The sequence below is a fragment of the Candidozyma pseudohaemuli genome (genome assembly GCF_003013735.1).
Source record: "Candidozyma pseudohaemuli strain B12108 chromosome Unknown scaffold00004, whole genome shotgun sequence".
NCBI lineage: Eukaryota > Fungi > Ascomycota > Pichiomycetes > Serinales > Metschnikowiaceae > Candidozyma > Candidozyma pseudohaemuli.
Window position 1 is genome coordinate 233713 of NW_020194438.1, and position 12773 is coordinate 246485.

General features: G+C 48.3%; 6 protein-coding genes across 6 annotated transcripts; 3 read left to right on the top strand and 3 right to left on the bottom strand.

Annotated features, from left to right (window-relative positions):
• Positions 1–928: 928 nt before the first annotated feature.
• Positions 929–2566, top strand: PHR1 (Phr1p; the record flags this gene model as incomplete). The annotated part of the gene is made up of 1 exon (XM_024857595.1): positions 929–2566. One exon carries the CDS (start codon positions 929–931, stop codon positions 2564–2566), a length of 1638 nt encoding a protein of 545 aa, XP_024714094.1.
• Positions 2567–2642: 76 nt separating this feature from the next.
• On the bottom strand, positions 2643–3560 carry C7M61_002214 (telomerase inhibitor; the record flags this gene model as incomplete). The annotated part of the gene is made up of 1 exon (XM_024857596.1): positions 2643–3560. The coding sequence occupies one exon, from the start codon at positions 3558–3560 to the stop codon at positions 2643–2645; it is 918 nt and encodes a 305-aa protein (XP_024714095.1).
• A 115-nt stretch (positions 3561–3675) lies between these two features.
• Positions 3676–7317, bottom strand: C7M61_002215 (transcription factor TFIIIC subunit; the record flags this gene model as incomplete). Its single annotated transcript, XM_024857597.1, has 1 exon — positions 3676–7317. The coding sequence occupies one exon, from the start codon at positions 7315–7317 to the stop codon at positions 3676–3678; it is 3642 nt and encodes a 1213-aa protein (XP_024714096.1).
• A 151-nt stretch (positions 7318–7468) lies between these two features.
• C7M61_002216 (protein-lysine N-methyltransferase) lies at positions 7469–8221 on the top strand (the record flags this gene model as incomplete). The annotated part of the gene is made up of 1 exon (XM_024857598.1): positions 7469–8221. The coding sequence occupies one exon, from the start codon at positions 7469–7471 to the stop codon at positions 8219–8221; it is 753 nt and encodes a 250-aa protein (XP_024714097.1).
• A 1660-nt stretch (positions 8222–9881) lies between these two features.
• Positions 9882–10686, top strand: EFB1 (translation elongation factor 1 subunit beta; the record flags this gene model as incomplete). The annotated part of the gene is made up of 2 exons (XM_024857599.1): positions 9882–9961; positions 10134–10686. The coding sequence occupies 2 exons, from the start codon at positions 9882–9884 to the stop codon at positions 10684–10686; spliced, it is 633 nt and encodes a 210-aa protein (XP_024714098.1).
• Positions 10687–10876: 190 nt separating this feature from the next.
• Positions 10877–12211, bottom strand: C7M61_002218 (uncharacterized protein; the record flags this gene model as incomplete). The annotated part of the gene is made up of 1 exon (XM_024857600.1): positions 10877–12211. The coding sequence occupies one exon, from the start codon at positions 12209–12211 to the stop codon at positions 10877–10879; it is 1335 nt and encodes a 444-aa protein (XP_024714099.1).
• Between the last annotated feature and the right edge of the window lie 562 nt (positions 12212–12773).

Sequence of the window (12773 nt, forward strand, 5' to 3'; positions counted from 1 at the left end):
TGTCACCGTGAATCTGCGAGGCGATCTCAGGCGGCGACACAAAGGACGATTGATCTGGTCTTCATTTTTCAAATTATTGCAAATTTAGCTTTTCCACTTATTTCACTTATTTCACTTACTTCATTTAAATAACCTTTTTCTTTCCTCTAGGTTTTGCCTGTTTCACATTAGCTTTCCACTGATCGCTCATTGGCCATGCGGTACGGCGTTTCGCAGCGGTACCCCTGGCCCTTACGTGCTGCACCACCCCACCATCTCGCCGAAGAAACCACGCCAATTTCGAGAAAAGGTGAATTTTTTGGAAAGTCAAAAAAATCTACCCCCAAAACCCCGAAAATCCTTCCTCTTCCATGAATTCCCCCAAAGCTCCTGCCCCCACGGGCCGACTTCCATATATAGAACACTTCTCTTGCTGCCTCGACGCGGCAGTAATTAGTGCGAGAGAACACACCATACATGCCGCACGGTCCAGGCAAATCACCAGCGTGAAACACCCCATGGTGAAGCCCCGAACCACCAGCTCTCCAGAACTATCCCTTTTTTCTATAGAAAAGCTAAAGCAAACAAAAAAACAGCGGACCCTCCCCTTATATACTGCTCCCCTGAGCCCTGCGTCTGTCCTGCCGCCCAGAATCCTCGCCAAGGTGTCACATTGGCTGCAAATCTGCACCACCACGGTGCCCAGCTTTTCAAACGTCAACCTGGTAAAAAACCACCTACTCTCCTACTCCACCTCCATCCTCTAATTAATCCTACCTTCCAAAAAACCCATGGAAGAACCGACAATGCTATAATTGTCCCACAGCCACGCTCTGCGCGACATACCGGTTAGCCGCTGCAAAAGCCTCCACCACTGCCTTCATTGTAAGTCGCGTATATAAAGACCGCCCGATCCTCCAAAATCCAAATCCCACCTCCATCCTCGATAATGTGGTTTCTTCCCCTTTTGGCCTTGTGGGCCTTGTCCCTCGTTGCAGCTGAAGACTTGCCCGAGATCGAGATCGTCGGCAACAAGTTCTTCTATTCGAACAACGGTTCCCAGTTTTTGATCCGTGGTGTCGCTTACCAGCAGAACCCAATGAACACCACCGGTGAGTCCCAAGATAAATACGTTGACCCCCTTGCCGACGGCGACGCCTGTAAGCGTGACGTCAAGTACCTCCGTGACGCTAAGACCAACGTTTTGAGAGTTTACGCCGTGGACCCTACCAAGGACCACGACGAGTGTATGAAGACTTTTGCCGACGCTGGCATCTACATCATTGCCGATCTTTCTTCCCCTGCCGAGTCTGTCAACAGAGACAGCCCTGCCTGGAACATCGACTTGTACAAGAGATACACGTCTGTCGTGGACATGTTCGCCAACTACACCAACGTTTTGGGTTTCTTTGCCGGTAACGAGGTTACCAACAACAGATCCAACACTGATGCCTCTCCTTTCGTCAAGGCCGCCGTCAGAGACATGAAGGCTTACATCAAGGAGCAGGGCTGGAAGTTCCCTGTCGGTTACTCCTCCAACGATGACTCTGAGATCCGTGTGGCCATTGGTGACTACTTTGCCTGTGGTGACGTTGACGCTAGAGCTGACTTTTTCGGTGTTAACATGTACGAATGGTGTGGTGACTCTTCTTTCCTGAAGTCCGGTTACGAGACCCAGACTGAGCAGTACAAGAACATGACCATTCCTGTTTTCATGTCCGAGTATGGTTGTAACGAGGTTCGTCCTAGAAAGTTCACCGAGATTGGCACGATCTTCGGCGACAAGATGACCGACGTCTGGTCCGGTGGTATCGTCTACATGTACTTCGAGGAGGCCAACAAGTACGGTCTTGTCTCCACTGACGGTTCTTCCGTGTCCACCATGACTGACTACTCTTACTACTCCGAGGAGATGAACAGCATCTCTCCTTCTTTGGCCAAGTCTTCTGACGAGAGCAGCGATGCTTCTGCCACTCTTGAATGTCCTCCTAACAACGCTAAGACCTGGAAGGCTTCTCCATCTTTGCCTCCTACCCCAGACCAGGACATTTGTGACTGTGTCCAGGACTCTTTGGAGTGTGTTGTTGCTGACGACGTCAAGGAGAAGGACTACGGTGACTTGTTCGGCGAGGTTTGCGGTAGCGGTATCGACTGTTCTGCCATCAACGTCAACGGTACCAACGGTACCTACGGTGCTGTTTCCTTCTGTTCCAACAAGGAGAAGTTGTCCTATGTTCTCAACAAGTACTACCAGGACAACAAGGACAGCAAGTCTGCCTGTGACTTCAGTGGCTCCGCCTCTCTTGCCAGCACCAAGGACTCTGCCTCTTCTTGTAAGGCTGTTATTTCCTCCGTGTCTGCCAATGCCCAGGTGACTGGTTCTACTTCTGGTGCTAGTGGTGCTGCCCACGTTTCCGGCTCTAGCAGCTCTGGCTCCGGCAGCTCGTCTTCTTCCTCGGGCTCCTCGTCCTCCTCCAGCAAGGGCTCAGGTAGCATTTCCGCTCGCTTCATTTCTAAGGGCGAGCTTCTCGCTGTTGGCGCCTTGGTGATGTGCTTCGTGGGCGGTTTCGGCACTTTCTTTATGTAAACATTAACGGTATCAATAAAATCTACACTGCGTTTGACTTTCCGTTGTAATTCTATCCCTTTCTAACTCCATTATCCTAGTTGGCAATCATAAAGATCTCGTTGAGCGCCTTGGCGTCCATGACGGAGGCACGTTTCTGTCTAATCCACTTGGCTCTAGCCGAAAGCCTGGTAGCGATCTCTTCTTTGGCTTTTTCTCTGGGCTTGAGCATGCTGTCTCGCGTCACCTCCTCCTCATCTGAAGATTTCTCCTTCTTGGACTTCTTGGACTTTTCCTTCTTGTCCTTCGACTTCTTCTCCTTCTTCAGGCTTTTGGACTCGTCATCGCTTTTCTTCTCCTTCTTGGACTTCTCCTTCTTGTCTTTCTTCTCAGACTTGTCTTTCTCGGATTTGTCTTTCTTGGACTTGTCCTTCTTATCCTTCTTGTCCTTCTTCTCAGACACATCATCCTTTTCTAGCTTTTTGGACTTTTTGTCCTTCTTGGACTTCTTTTCACTCTTGTCGTCCAGCTTCTTGGCCTTCTTGCGTGGAGCTTCGCTTTCTTCGGCTTTTCTCTTTTCACCTTTCATGAGTTGTTTACACTCGGCGTCCCAGGTGGATTTCAAAGTATCGCCCTTGACGAAATGCATGCCCCACTTTCCGTTGATGATACTCTCCTTTCTCTGTCTCTCCAACTCGTTGTTGATCTGCTCTTCCTTGCCGTTCAAACGACCCAAGATTCTCTGGAAAACATCAAGTCCAGCACACTCTCCGCTGTCAAACTCGTCGTTCTTCCTCTTCTTGGCAAGCTTAGACCCTAGACCAGCGTTATCAGTTTTGATAGACACTTTGACGTGGGAGGTCATGGCATGGTCAACAAGCCCAAGACCTTTGCCTGGCTTCCAGCCCATTTTTTCAAGATACTTGTGTCCAAACTTCTCGGTATCATTAGACCAGTTTGTGTTTCTTGGATCCAGCCCGAAACGCTGTTTCACCTTGGTACCCGCCAAACCCATAGTGTGATACTGGTCGAGATGCCTGTTGATAGGGTTGAGAAGAGCCCTTACAAAAAAATGGAAATATCCTGCATGTGATATCCTGCTTCCTTTTTGGGACCGATGGCTGCGAAATCTATGCCTCTCCAGTCCCTAGAATGTACTGCCATTTCTCCGTGGGAAGATAACCTTTTGGATCCAATTTCTTGATACAGCCTGTTTCCAAAAGCCATTTTATAAGGAAATTGTAATTCTCCACACTGAGTACGACATTGGTTTTCGCAAAAAGGTACTCATCAGTGACACCAGGCCTAAAAACGATGTAGTTGAGCATCGTAGTTATGAGCTTGATCCACAAAGGCTTGTTCAAGTTGGCATTATAGTCGAACCAGATTGGCTGACAGGGACCCTTGATAGGAATGGAGACTGGTTGGGGCGCTTGTTTGCTGACTTGAGCAGGATCACATCTCAAAACAAGATCACAGGCCAATTGCTCTTTATCGATAAGACGAGATTCATAGCTGTCAAACTTCAATCCACGATCAACCCTGACGAGATCGAGCTGGAAATTTGAGATCAACTGAAGGATTGTGACCATCTCACCGGGCACAACACCTTGAGACAAAATGAGACCTTTGTTAGCTGAAGAAAGTGAAACTAGGGCTTCTTTGAAAGCAGCTGCACGGTTGAAAAGCTTAGGTGTGAGGTTTCTGTTAACAAGAGCATTCTTAAACTTTTCGCCCAAAATGAACTTCGATGTATCGTCGATAGACACAAGTAGCACCTCATGGTCGCTTGTTAATCCGTTTGTAGCCTCCTTGATAGCTTGTTCACCGTATTCTTCCAATAACTTGTTGATGAAGTGGGTGTAGTGCTTCTCATCGCTGGACAGAAATATCGATTTGAAGATGGAACGGAGACTTTCGTGCTTCTTTTCCTTGATAGGCGCTTCTTGTGCCTCTGTGAATATGGTCAGGGAGAGCATGGACTCCTTTTGGCGCATCGAGATATCCTCAATCTTCTCAAAAAGGGCAGATGTTTGAGGCTCTTCCTTGACAAACGTATACTCCTTGCTGTTTCTCTCCAAGTTATTGTAAAGAGGATATTCATCGAACGATGGCATGTCAAAGTTTGTGTCATACTCACGCCAGTAATCAAGGAAGAATTCAAGATTGGTCAGAGAGAGTTCTGCCTCAGTGACCGAACCTTCCTCAATACCCAGCATCACCATTTGCTGGAATGTCACAACACCTTGGGACACGACATCGGCTCCACCAAACAGACGCCTCACCGTACCCCATTTTTGCTTTACGGTTTGCCCATCTTTTCCAGGAAACAACGTAGCAATATGATCGAAATCTATAGCCTCACGAGAAAAGGCCTTAGAGATAACGACAGCTCTGAAAAGCATGAGTGCTTCCGACTTCTCCATCTTGATGTTTCTCCTGCCTCTCTTTCCAGATCCCTGAGAGGAGTCTCCTGAAGCAGGAGCGTTGAATTTTCTAGGTCTCCTTGTACGTTTGAGATTAGAAAGCACGTCGCCATCGTCCTTGACGCCATCTGTGGGTTCCTCCTTGACGAAACTGCCCTCTTCGTCTCCCAAGGCCTGTAGACGGTTTTTGCCCTTTCTTCTTTGAGAGCCAGAGCTGACTTTCTTTGTACTGGGCTTTTCGACATAGAGCTGCAAATCCAGCTGGATAAGTCTTTTTTGAAAGATCTTGTTGTCTTTCCTAGAGTGCAGCTCCGCGTAAGCCTGGCGCAACTCTTCAAGCCGTTCATCTGTTGGCCTCTCTCCTGGTTTCGTTAAAACAAGAAGCTTCTTCTCCACGGGCTGGCCGCCTATATCGATCGAGACTTTCTGAATCTCCAAATCTTTGTTCTTGCAGCAATAGATCACATCACGAGCCAAGGTCTTGACGTCGGTTAGGGTGGAACTGCTCATTCGTTCATCAATCTTTCTGCACAATATCGAGCTGCTGTAGGTGGCACCTCCCTCGCCACGGATAATATCAAGCAAAATTTGTCGTCTTTGGATTGACCGTGCTGAGCCCTCCACCTTGTAGGTTTGAGGTGTTGCACGTTTTCTTTTCGTTTCCTGCTTTTGAGACACAAATTGGGGAAGGCTGGTGGAGGAAAGCGCAGTAGAAGACTCCGCCATCTCAGTCGCTGCCAGAGCAACTTGAGTTGGAGAAGGTTCTGGGGAGGAGGGTTCAGATTTGGCATCTTCTTGGGGAGTGTAATCATCACCCAGATTATTTCCTTCGTCAAGAAGCTGATCATCAACATTATAAGAGACTTTGGCGGTTCTTCTTCGACTTCTAGGTGCGTCGAGGATCTGGATGTCGTCGAGTCCATCATTGCGTGGTTTCTCCACCTTGACTCTCTTGGGTGGTGGTTGGTCAGAAACCTGGAAAACTCTTCTCTTCTTCTCGATAAGAGCCTCGTTGGAGGTCTTCCCGAGCGTGGAATGAAGCTTTTTGTTCAAAGTAACGATATTGTCCTTTGAGAACTTGGGCTTGGATGGCTTCTTAGGCGCAGGCTTTGTTTCTGAGCAAAACTGCTTGACAAAGTACCTGTAGAACTTGAGCTTTCCCTCATTGTCGTAAAGTTTGGACACAGTATAGTCATCATATGGATCAGCATACTTTTTGCACGGTTTGAGGGCCTTGCCGTTGCTCAAATAACTCGGTAGTGTCTCAAAGAGCCTGGTATATGGCCTGTAGTCAGATACACCAAGAAGCGTTTTGGCAATTTCACCCGACGTGATACCCTTGTCACCTCTATCAAAAATCTGCTGGTAGAACTGGTTGAATGGCGGAAACACCTTGTTGAAGTTCGGTGATCGTATCTCGTCCAGCTGGTCCTCTTCGTCAAACTCGTCCTCAGCATCCTCGTCAACATCAATTTCAACGTCATCCACATCAATGGGTAGCGGTTGCACGAACTTCAATGCGTAGAGTCGCTGTTTCGTTTCTGGAAGCTCCACATTAAGCTTCTCAACGTACCCTGCCTGATGGAGCCTGATACACACGGAACGGAAGAACTTCAGGACCAGCTGAGATCCGTCGAGCTTGAGCTCCTTTCGTAGATCGGAAAAACCTCGAAGCTGATTAGGGGCTTTTTGAAGCGCATCCACTATCAACCGCTTAAGCTTAGCCACATCTCTGGTAGCTTCTAGTTCCTCCTCTGCTTCCTCCTTGCTTGCTGGAGGGGCGAATTTGATATGCCAGGAATGCGTAGTGTGCTTCTTATCCACATAAACCTGCTTTGTCACGATCAAACCAGCCTGCTCGAGCTTGATGAGACGAACCCTGATGGACCTGGCATCCTGGCTGGACTCTCTTGCCAAATCGGGATTCAAGATACCTGCGGGACCGTGCCTGGCAATCACCCTAAGCAATTGAAAGGGAAAATCACCAAGGTTGGTTTTCAAGGAGTGGTAGTTTTCTGTTCCAGCCAAGTACCTAAACTGGCACTTCTCTGTAGCCTCCACGAAGATCTCCAGTTCGGTTCCGTGGAGGAGAAGATTTCCGTAAGTTGTGGATGAACTAAGGGCAATTTCGTCTCTTCCAGCGGAACCCACGCGGGCTACAAGAAGCCCCTGGGACGCCCCCATAAGAGCAGTCCATATAACGTTTTTCTGAAGATTATCCACCAGATCGGTGGTCAATTTCGATTTCGCCAATTCCCACAAGCCGGATAGCGGAACGGGATCCAGCACCGCCAAAGCGGCGATCACGTGAGCCACCAATTGCCCCGGCGTGCAAGAGAACGACATGTCGAGTAGTAGGTGGGTTTGTTGATGGTGGATCTGTCCGCGCAGCCGTGTTAGCCGAGGTGCTTATGAGTCCCGCACACCCTCTTCGTGGGCCTACTGAAAAAGACAAAAAAATTGTCGATCGGGAAAAATAGATTTTTAGAAAATAGCCATGGACGACGAACCTCTCCAGCTCTCCGCACATGCGCTCGCAGCTCTCCAGCTGTTTAAGCAAGAGGAGGAGGAACGCAAGAAGCAATTTGAGAAGTTGTACCAGCAAGTAGCCCAGGAAGTGGAAGATACAGAAAATGACGAAAAACTGCCCACGCCTGCAGCCACCATCGACGACTTCAAAGAAGACTGGCAGCTTCTGCAGTTTTGGTACGATGACGACACTGCGGCTACTTTAGCCCGGGCACTTTTGCATGGAGCTGATGAGGAAACAGTGGTGTGCATTGCCCTGGCACCTTCGGTGTATGCTGCGATTGGAAAGTTGCAACCTGAAGAAGTCCCCACCAAACATGTGTATTTGTTGGAGTACGACCAGCGTTTTTCTGTTTTGGCGCCCGGCCGTTTCTACCATTACGACTATACTCACCCGGACGATGTGCCGCTTTTGTTGAAGAAGAAGTGCCATCGGTTGCTCATTGATCCACCGTTTCTAGAAGAGCAGTGCCAGAAGAAACTGGCGCAGGCTGCACGGAACCTTCTTGTGGAGGACGACGGATCTTTGACGAAATCGGGCGACAAGCGGTTCAAGTTGATTTCGTCGACAGGAGAGAGAATGAGAGATATCATCAAGGAAACGTACCCCGAGACCAGAATCACAGATTTCTTGCCGAAGCATAAGAACGAGTTGGGTAACGAGTTCCGCTGCTACGCCAGTTTCGAGGGTCCCTGGAAGTTTCGTGACGACGTATTGTAGCAGGGTAGGATAGGAATATACAGAGAGAGACGTTATTTGTAGGAGGAATCGCTGAAGATGATGGAAAAGGTGTATTTTCATTTTTTGATCAAAAACTTCATGAAATTGTTGGTTTTTTTGCCTTTTTGTGGAGACCCTGGGTATCGTACGGCTCGTGGACCCTGCGGCAGAATGGTTGCAAAAATGCGTCGACGCCTCATGCAAAGCAGCCTAAGCGCCACACCAGGCTCAGGCGGCAGGAAATGAAGAGGTTTGGGTTTTTTCTGGTGAAAATTTTTGACGGATTTTGGTATTTTGGTGACTTTTTGGTTTTTCAGTGGGTTGGGCGTGCTGGTATGGTTATGGTGGTGGTGCGAGTGGATGTGAAAAATAGGCGCATGTCGGTAACTATAAGCGGAGCGGTTGAGGGAGAAGTCTATTTCAGTGGGATTAAGGAATTGGAAAGTTTTTGGGATGTGGTTTTTGGAATGTATGGGTAAGGAGATGTAGAAGGTGGTGGATGTTGTGGGTTTTCGTAGTTTGATGTTTTTGATGTAGGTTCTCGAGACATCCAAGTGGTGGGACTTTGAGGTGCACTTCACTAATTGGTAGGCTGAGGATTTTCCCCAAAAGCGAGCCTAAAAGGGTACAATGTTACATTAGGATGTTGATTAGAAGGGTTTCTGGAGGGATGCTCCCGATTTATTGAATTTGGCTCCATTGTATGGATTTATTAAAAGTGACTTTTTAGATCGAATTGGGTTAAAAAAAAAAGTGCCTAATTGCATCAAAACCTCGTAGGTACGTACCATTCAGTGCATTGACGAATCCGAATCACAAACAATAGGCGTTTTTCATGCATGGTCTTCGCGTAACCACCAGTGCATCGAGCAGCTGAACCACTTCCTTCACTATCGGTATACATATTAGCTAATATAATATTTTGAATAAAACACTTGTAAATCTTCAAACTCCATTGAAAAAGCGTGTTTTGGTTCCCGCCGTCGTGCATGAAGGTGTTCTGTGTTTGTGGATCTGCACTTCACAGCCAACGTGGTGGCTCGGAGTGCATCGTTATATTCGCAGCCAACTCCGAAGACACAGTCCGTATATATGGTGTTCCCCAAAATGTGGTGAATCTGAGACTTGAAGTCAAATTTGTGGACTTCCAGAATGTTAACAAACCGAACGAATTGTTCGTTTTTGTCACCTGGGTAACCATAGGGCATCCACAACCCATCGCAGAATGCATATCCAGCGAATCACCAGTGGCCATGCCCTACTCATCCAAACCAGCCCATTGAAACCTGCCCTTCCGAAAAAATCCACTTTTCACTTTCAATGAGCAGTTTCAAAAAGCCTAATCTATTACGCCCACCCAATTCCCACAGAATCACCTCCATCACCCAAAGTCCCAGATCACTGGATCATCGCTAGGGCTTTCGCAGCCACACTGATTTCCCATCCAATGCCCCTCGACCAATATTCAAAATTCATTAAAACCCCAAATTCCAACCTCCTTTTTCAAAATAGCACAACCTCCCCGCCCAATGGCGCCAATGCCTCTCCATAATCCCAAATCATCTTCTCCCTGACACGAGCCCTAGGACGTGCGCGCACCAAACGGGGTGCTCAGCGAAGACAAATTTTTTCCGCAGAGATTTTTTTCTTCACCACCACCATGTCTTTCTCCGATTTCTCTAAGGTCGAATCGCTCAAGTCTTTGAACGACTTCTTGGCTGACAAGTCCTACGTCGACGGGTATGTTTTTTAATACCTACAACTTCTCCTCGTGCAGGGTGATGATCGCAATCTTTGGTCCGTGTTTATGAGGTGCTTAAGACCCACCGCATGAGTGACACAGGAGATTTAAATCTAATAGCTGACCCACGAATCCCCCTAAACCAAGCAATTGTTATACTAACTATTCCAGCTCCGCCGCCACCCAGGCCGACGTGACCGTCTACAAGGCTTTCCAGAAGCAGTACCCTGAGTTCGCCAGATGGTTCAACCACATTGCCTCTTTCACTGAGGAGTTCGAGTCCTTGCCTGCTGGTAAGGCCCCAGCCGCCTCCGGCGCCGCTGCTGCTGAGGACGACGACGATGTTGACCTTTTCGGCTCCGACGACGAGGAGGTCGATGAGGAGGCTGAGAAGTTGAAGCAGGAGAGATTGGCCCAGTACGCCGCCAAGAAGGCCGCTAAGGGTCCTAAGCCTGCTGCCAAGTCCATTGTCACCTTGGACGTCAAGCCATGGGATGACGAGACCGACTTGGACGAGTTGTTGGCCAACGTCAAGGCTGTCGAGATGGACGGTTTGACCTGGGGTGCTCACCAGTGGATCGCCGTTGGTTTCGGTATCAAGAAGTTGCAGATCAACTTGGTCATTGAGGACGAGAAGGTCTCCTTGGACGACTTGCAGGCCTCCATCGAGGAGGACGAGGACCACGTCCAGTCCACCGATGTTGCTGCTATGCAGAAGTTGTAAGCAGCTGGATTTTCCTAACCGGCTGTTTATTGTATAACCACCCGGGCGTAATATAAATACACCTCCTATAGATCTGGTATCGTAGTGGCTGCCGCTGGGGTCCATGTCCCCGTCAATTGGTAATACATGTGTCTACCCATATGTCCGTAGAATTCGATGAAAAATGTTTATTCTTACTCTAACCTGTTGTCTAGAAATACGATCCACGACCCGTGAAGCCCTGCTTGATGGTGTCGGGCTCATCTGGTTGGAGCACCTTAGGACAATATGGCTCAACTGCTGATACAGGGATCTTGCTGCCAAACGGCCATCTAGAATCGCCATGCACGTCTTTCCAATCGGAAACAGCGTCAAACTTCAAATTGTCGTTCTCCTTGGTGTACTTCAAATGGCACTGGACGAGCTGGTCAAAAAGAAGCTGAAGGTCTTTGAGAACAAGCCCAGACAGCTCCAGAAACACCGACTTGTCGATACGAAGCGACGTGATGGAATTGAGATTCTGAACAAACTGCTCGTTCCGCTTGCTGGCGACCTTGGTCTTGAACTTGCTCAAGATCTTATTTCTTGTGGGTTTCAAATCCGCCATGCTCTTGCTTTGCAACGATAGAAGGGAGAAGTTTATGAGGCCAATGGCCTGGCCTAGGCTCTCTTTCTGGTAGTACTCGATGGACAAGAAGAGGCCAGCGTAGGCGGTGGCGTATTGCTGTACAACACTCAAATAAGACTCCCAGCCGTTGTAGTTGAGCCTGAAGTGAGAGACCTCGTTGTGTGACAACTCCTTCACCAAATTAATGCACGAAACCACCTCGTCAAGCACGAAAATAGCCACACGGCACAAAACGTTGTTGTTGCTCAGCGTGAACGTCTCGTTCAGGTTGTATGAGTTTCTGTTGAGCCACGAGAACTTCGACAAAATCGACATCTGGATCCCGATCTGGCTGCACTTGTCTATAAGCACAAACACACGCGGATCAATGGTCGTATCGGTGCTGCCCATGGTGAATTGGCCTCCGAACAAGCTGAATGCGACTGCCTTCTTATAATGGTTGGAAACCAGCTTCCACTTCTCGTCCATCTCCTTCTCCGGCTCCAGGCCCGATTCGGTCTCGATCAACTCATTGGTGAGCTCTGCTCCCAATTTAATGTATGACATGGCCAAGCTGACGGTGGCAAGCTGGATCTCTGCTGCTAGAGTCCACGATAAGTCTGGCTTGGAGTTCAACTTGAACAACTTCTTTGTCTCTTTCTTTTCGACGTTTTTCCACGGCACCGTAGTGGTAAGAATGAGATCCAGTGCCCTGGAAGCATACCTAGGCACGCTTCGTTCTGGGCTGTCTGTGCTGAGCAGCTCAAAGAGGCTTTCTATGTATTCCAAAAGCCCCAGAATATAGCGGACGGTTTCGCTGTGGGAAGCGATTGAGGCGTTGCATAGTGAGGCCCGTTTGGCCTGGATGTCTGCCAGTATAAGCAGGGTGTCGACCTTCCACGGTAATGGAGTTGGTGGTGTGTTAGGAAGAACAATCATGGTGGTGGATGAGGTGAAAGTGCGAAGTATGGGGTATGGTGGTACACTGAGGGCGGTAGGACAATAGATGGGAGGATGGGTTGCTTTTGGATTTGGGGGAAGGAGGTTTAAGGTTTTAGGTGAGTTTTTTGAATTTGACCAGATTTGGGGATTTTGGGTGAGGTGAGTTGTGAGGTTGATAAGAGACTGGTGGTGAGTAGTGAGTGAGTGTCGAGGTGATTGTGTATTTGAGTGTAGCTTTGGAAGTGGAAGTACGACGTTACATCCAATGGAGCCAATTAAGTGAATTCAAGAAAATAGGGTGTGTTTGTTGGACGAAGGGGTGACGGTCTTGGCGTTAGTAGTGGGTAAGAGGTGTAGTGGTATGCAAGTAGCCCCAATGTACGATACAACGAATTTGACTGAATTCCAGGTTTTTCTGGATTCAGGTTGTTCTGCTGATGGGATTCGACTTACATTCTCATCAACTTTTCAAATTTCCTATTTTCTACTTTTTCAGATCTATGTATTGCCCTGGTGTGGTGCAATAATTTGCATTTCCTTTACCGCATGGCTGAGTGGC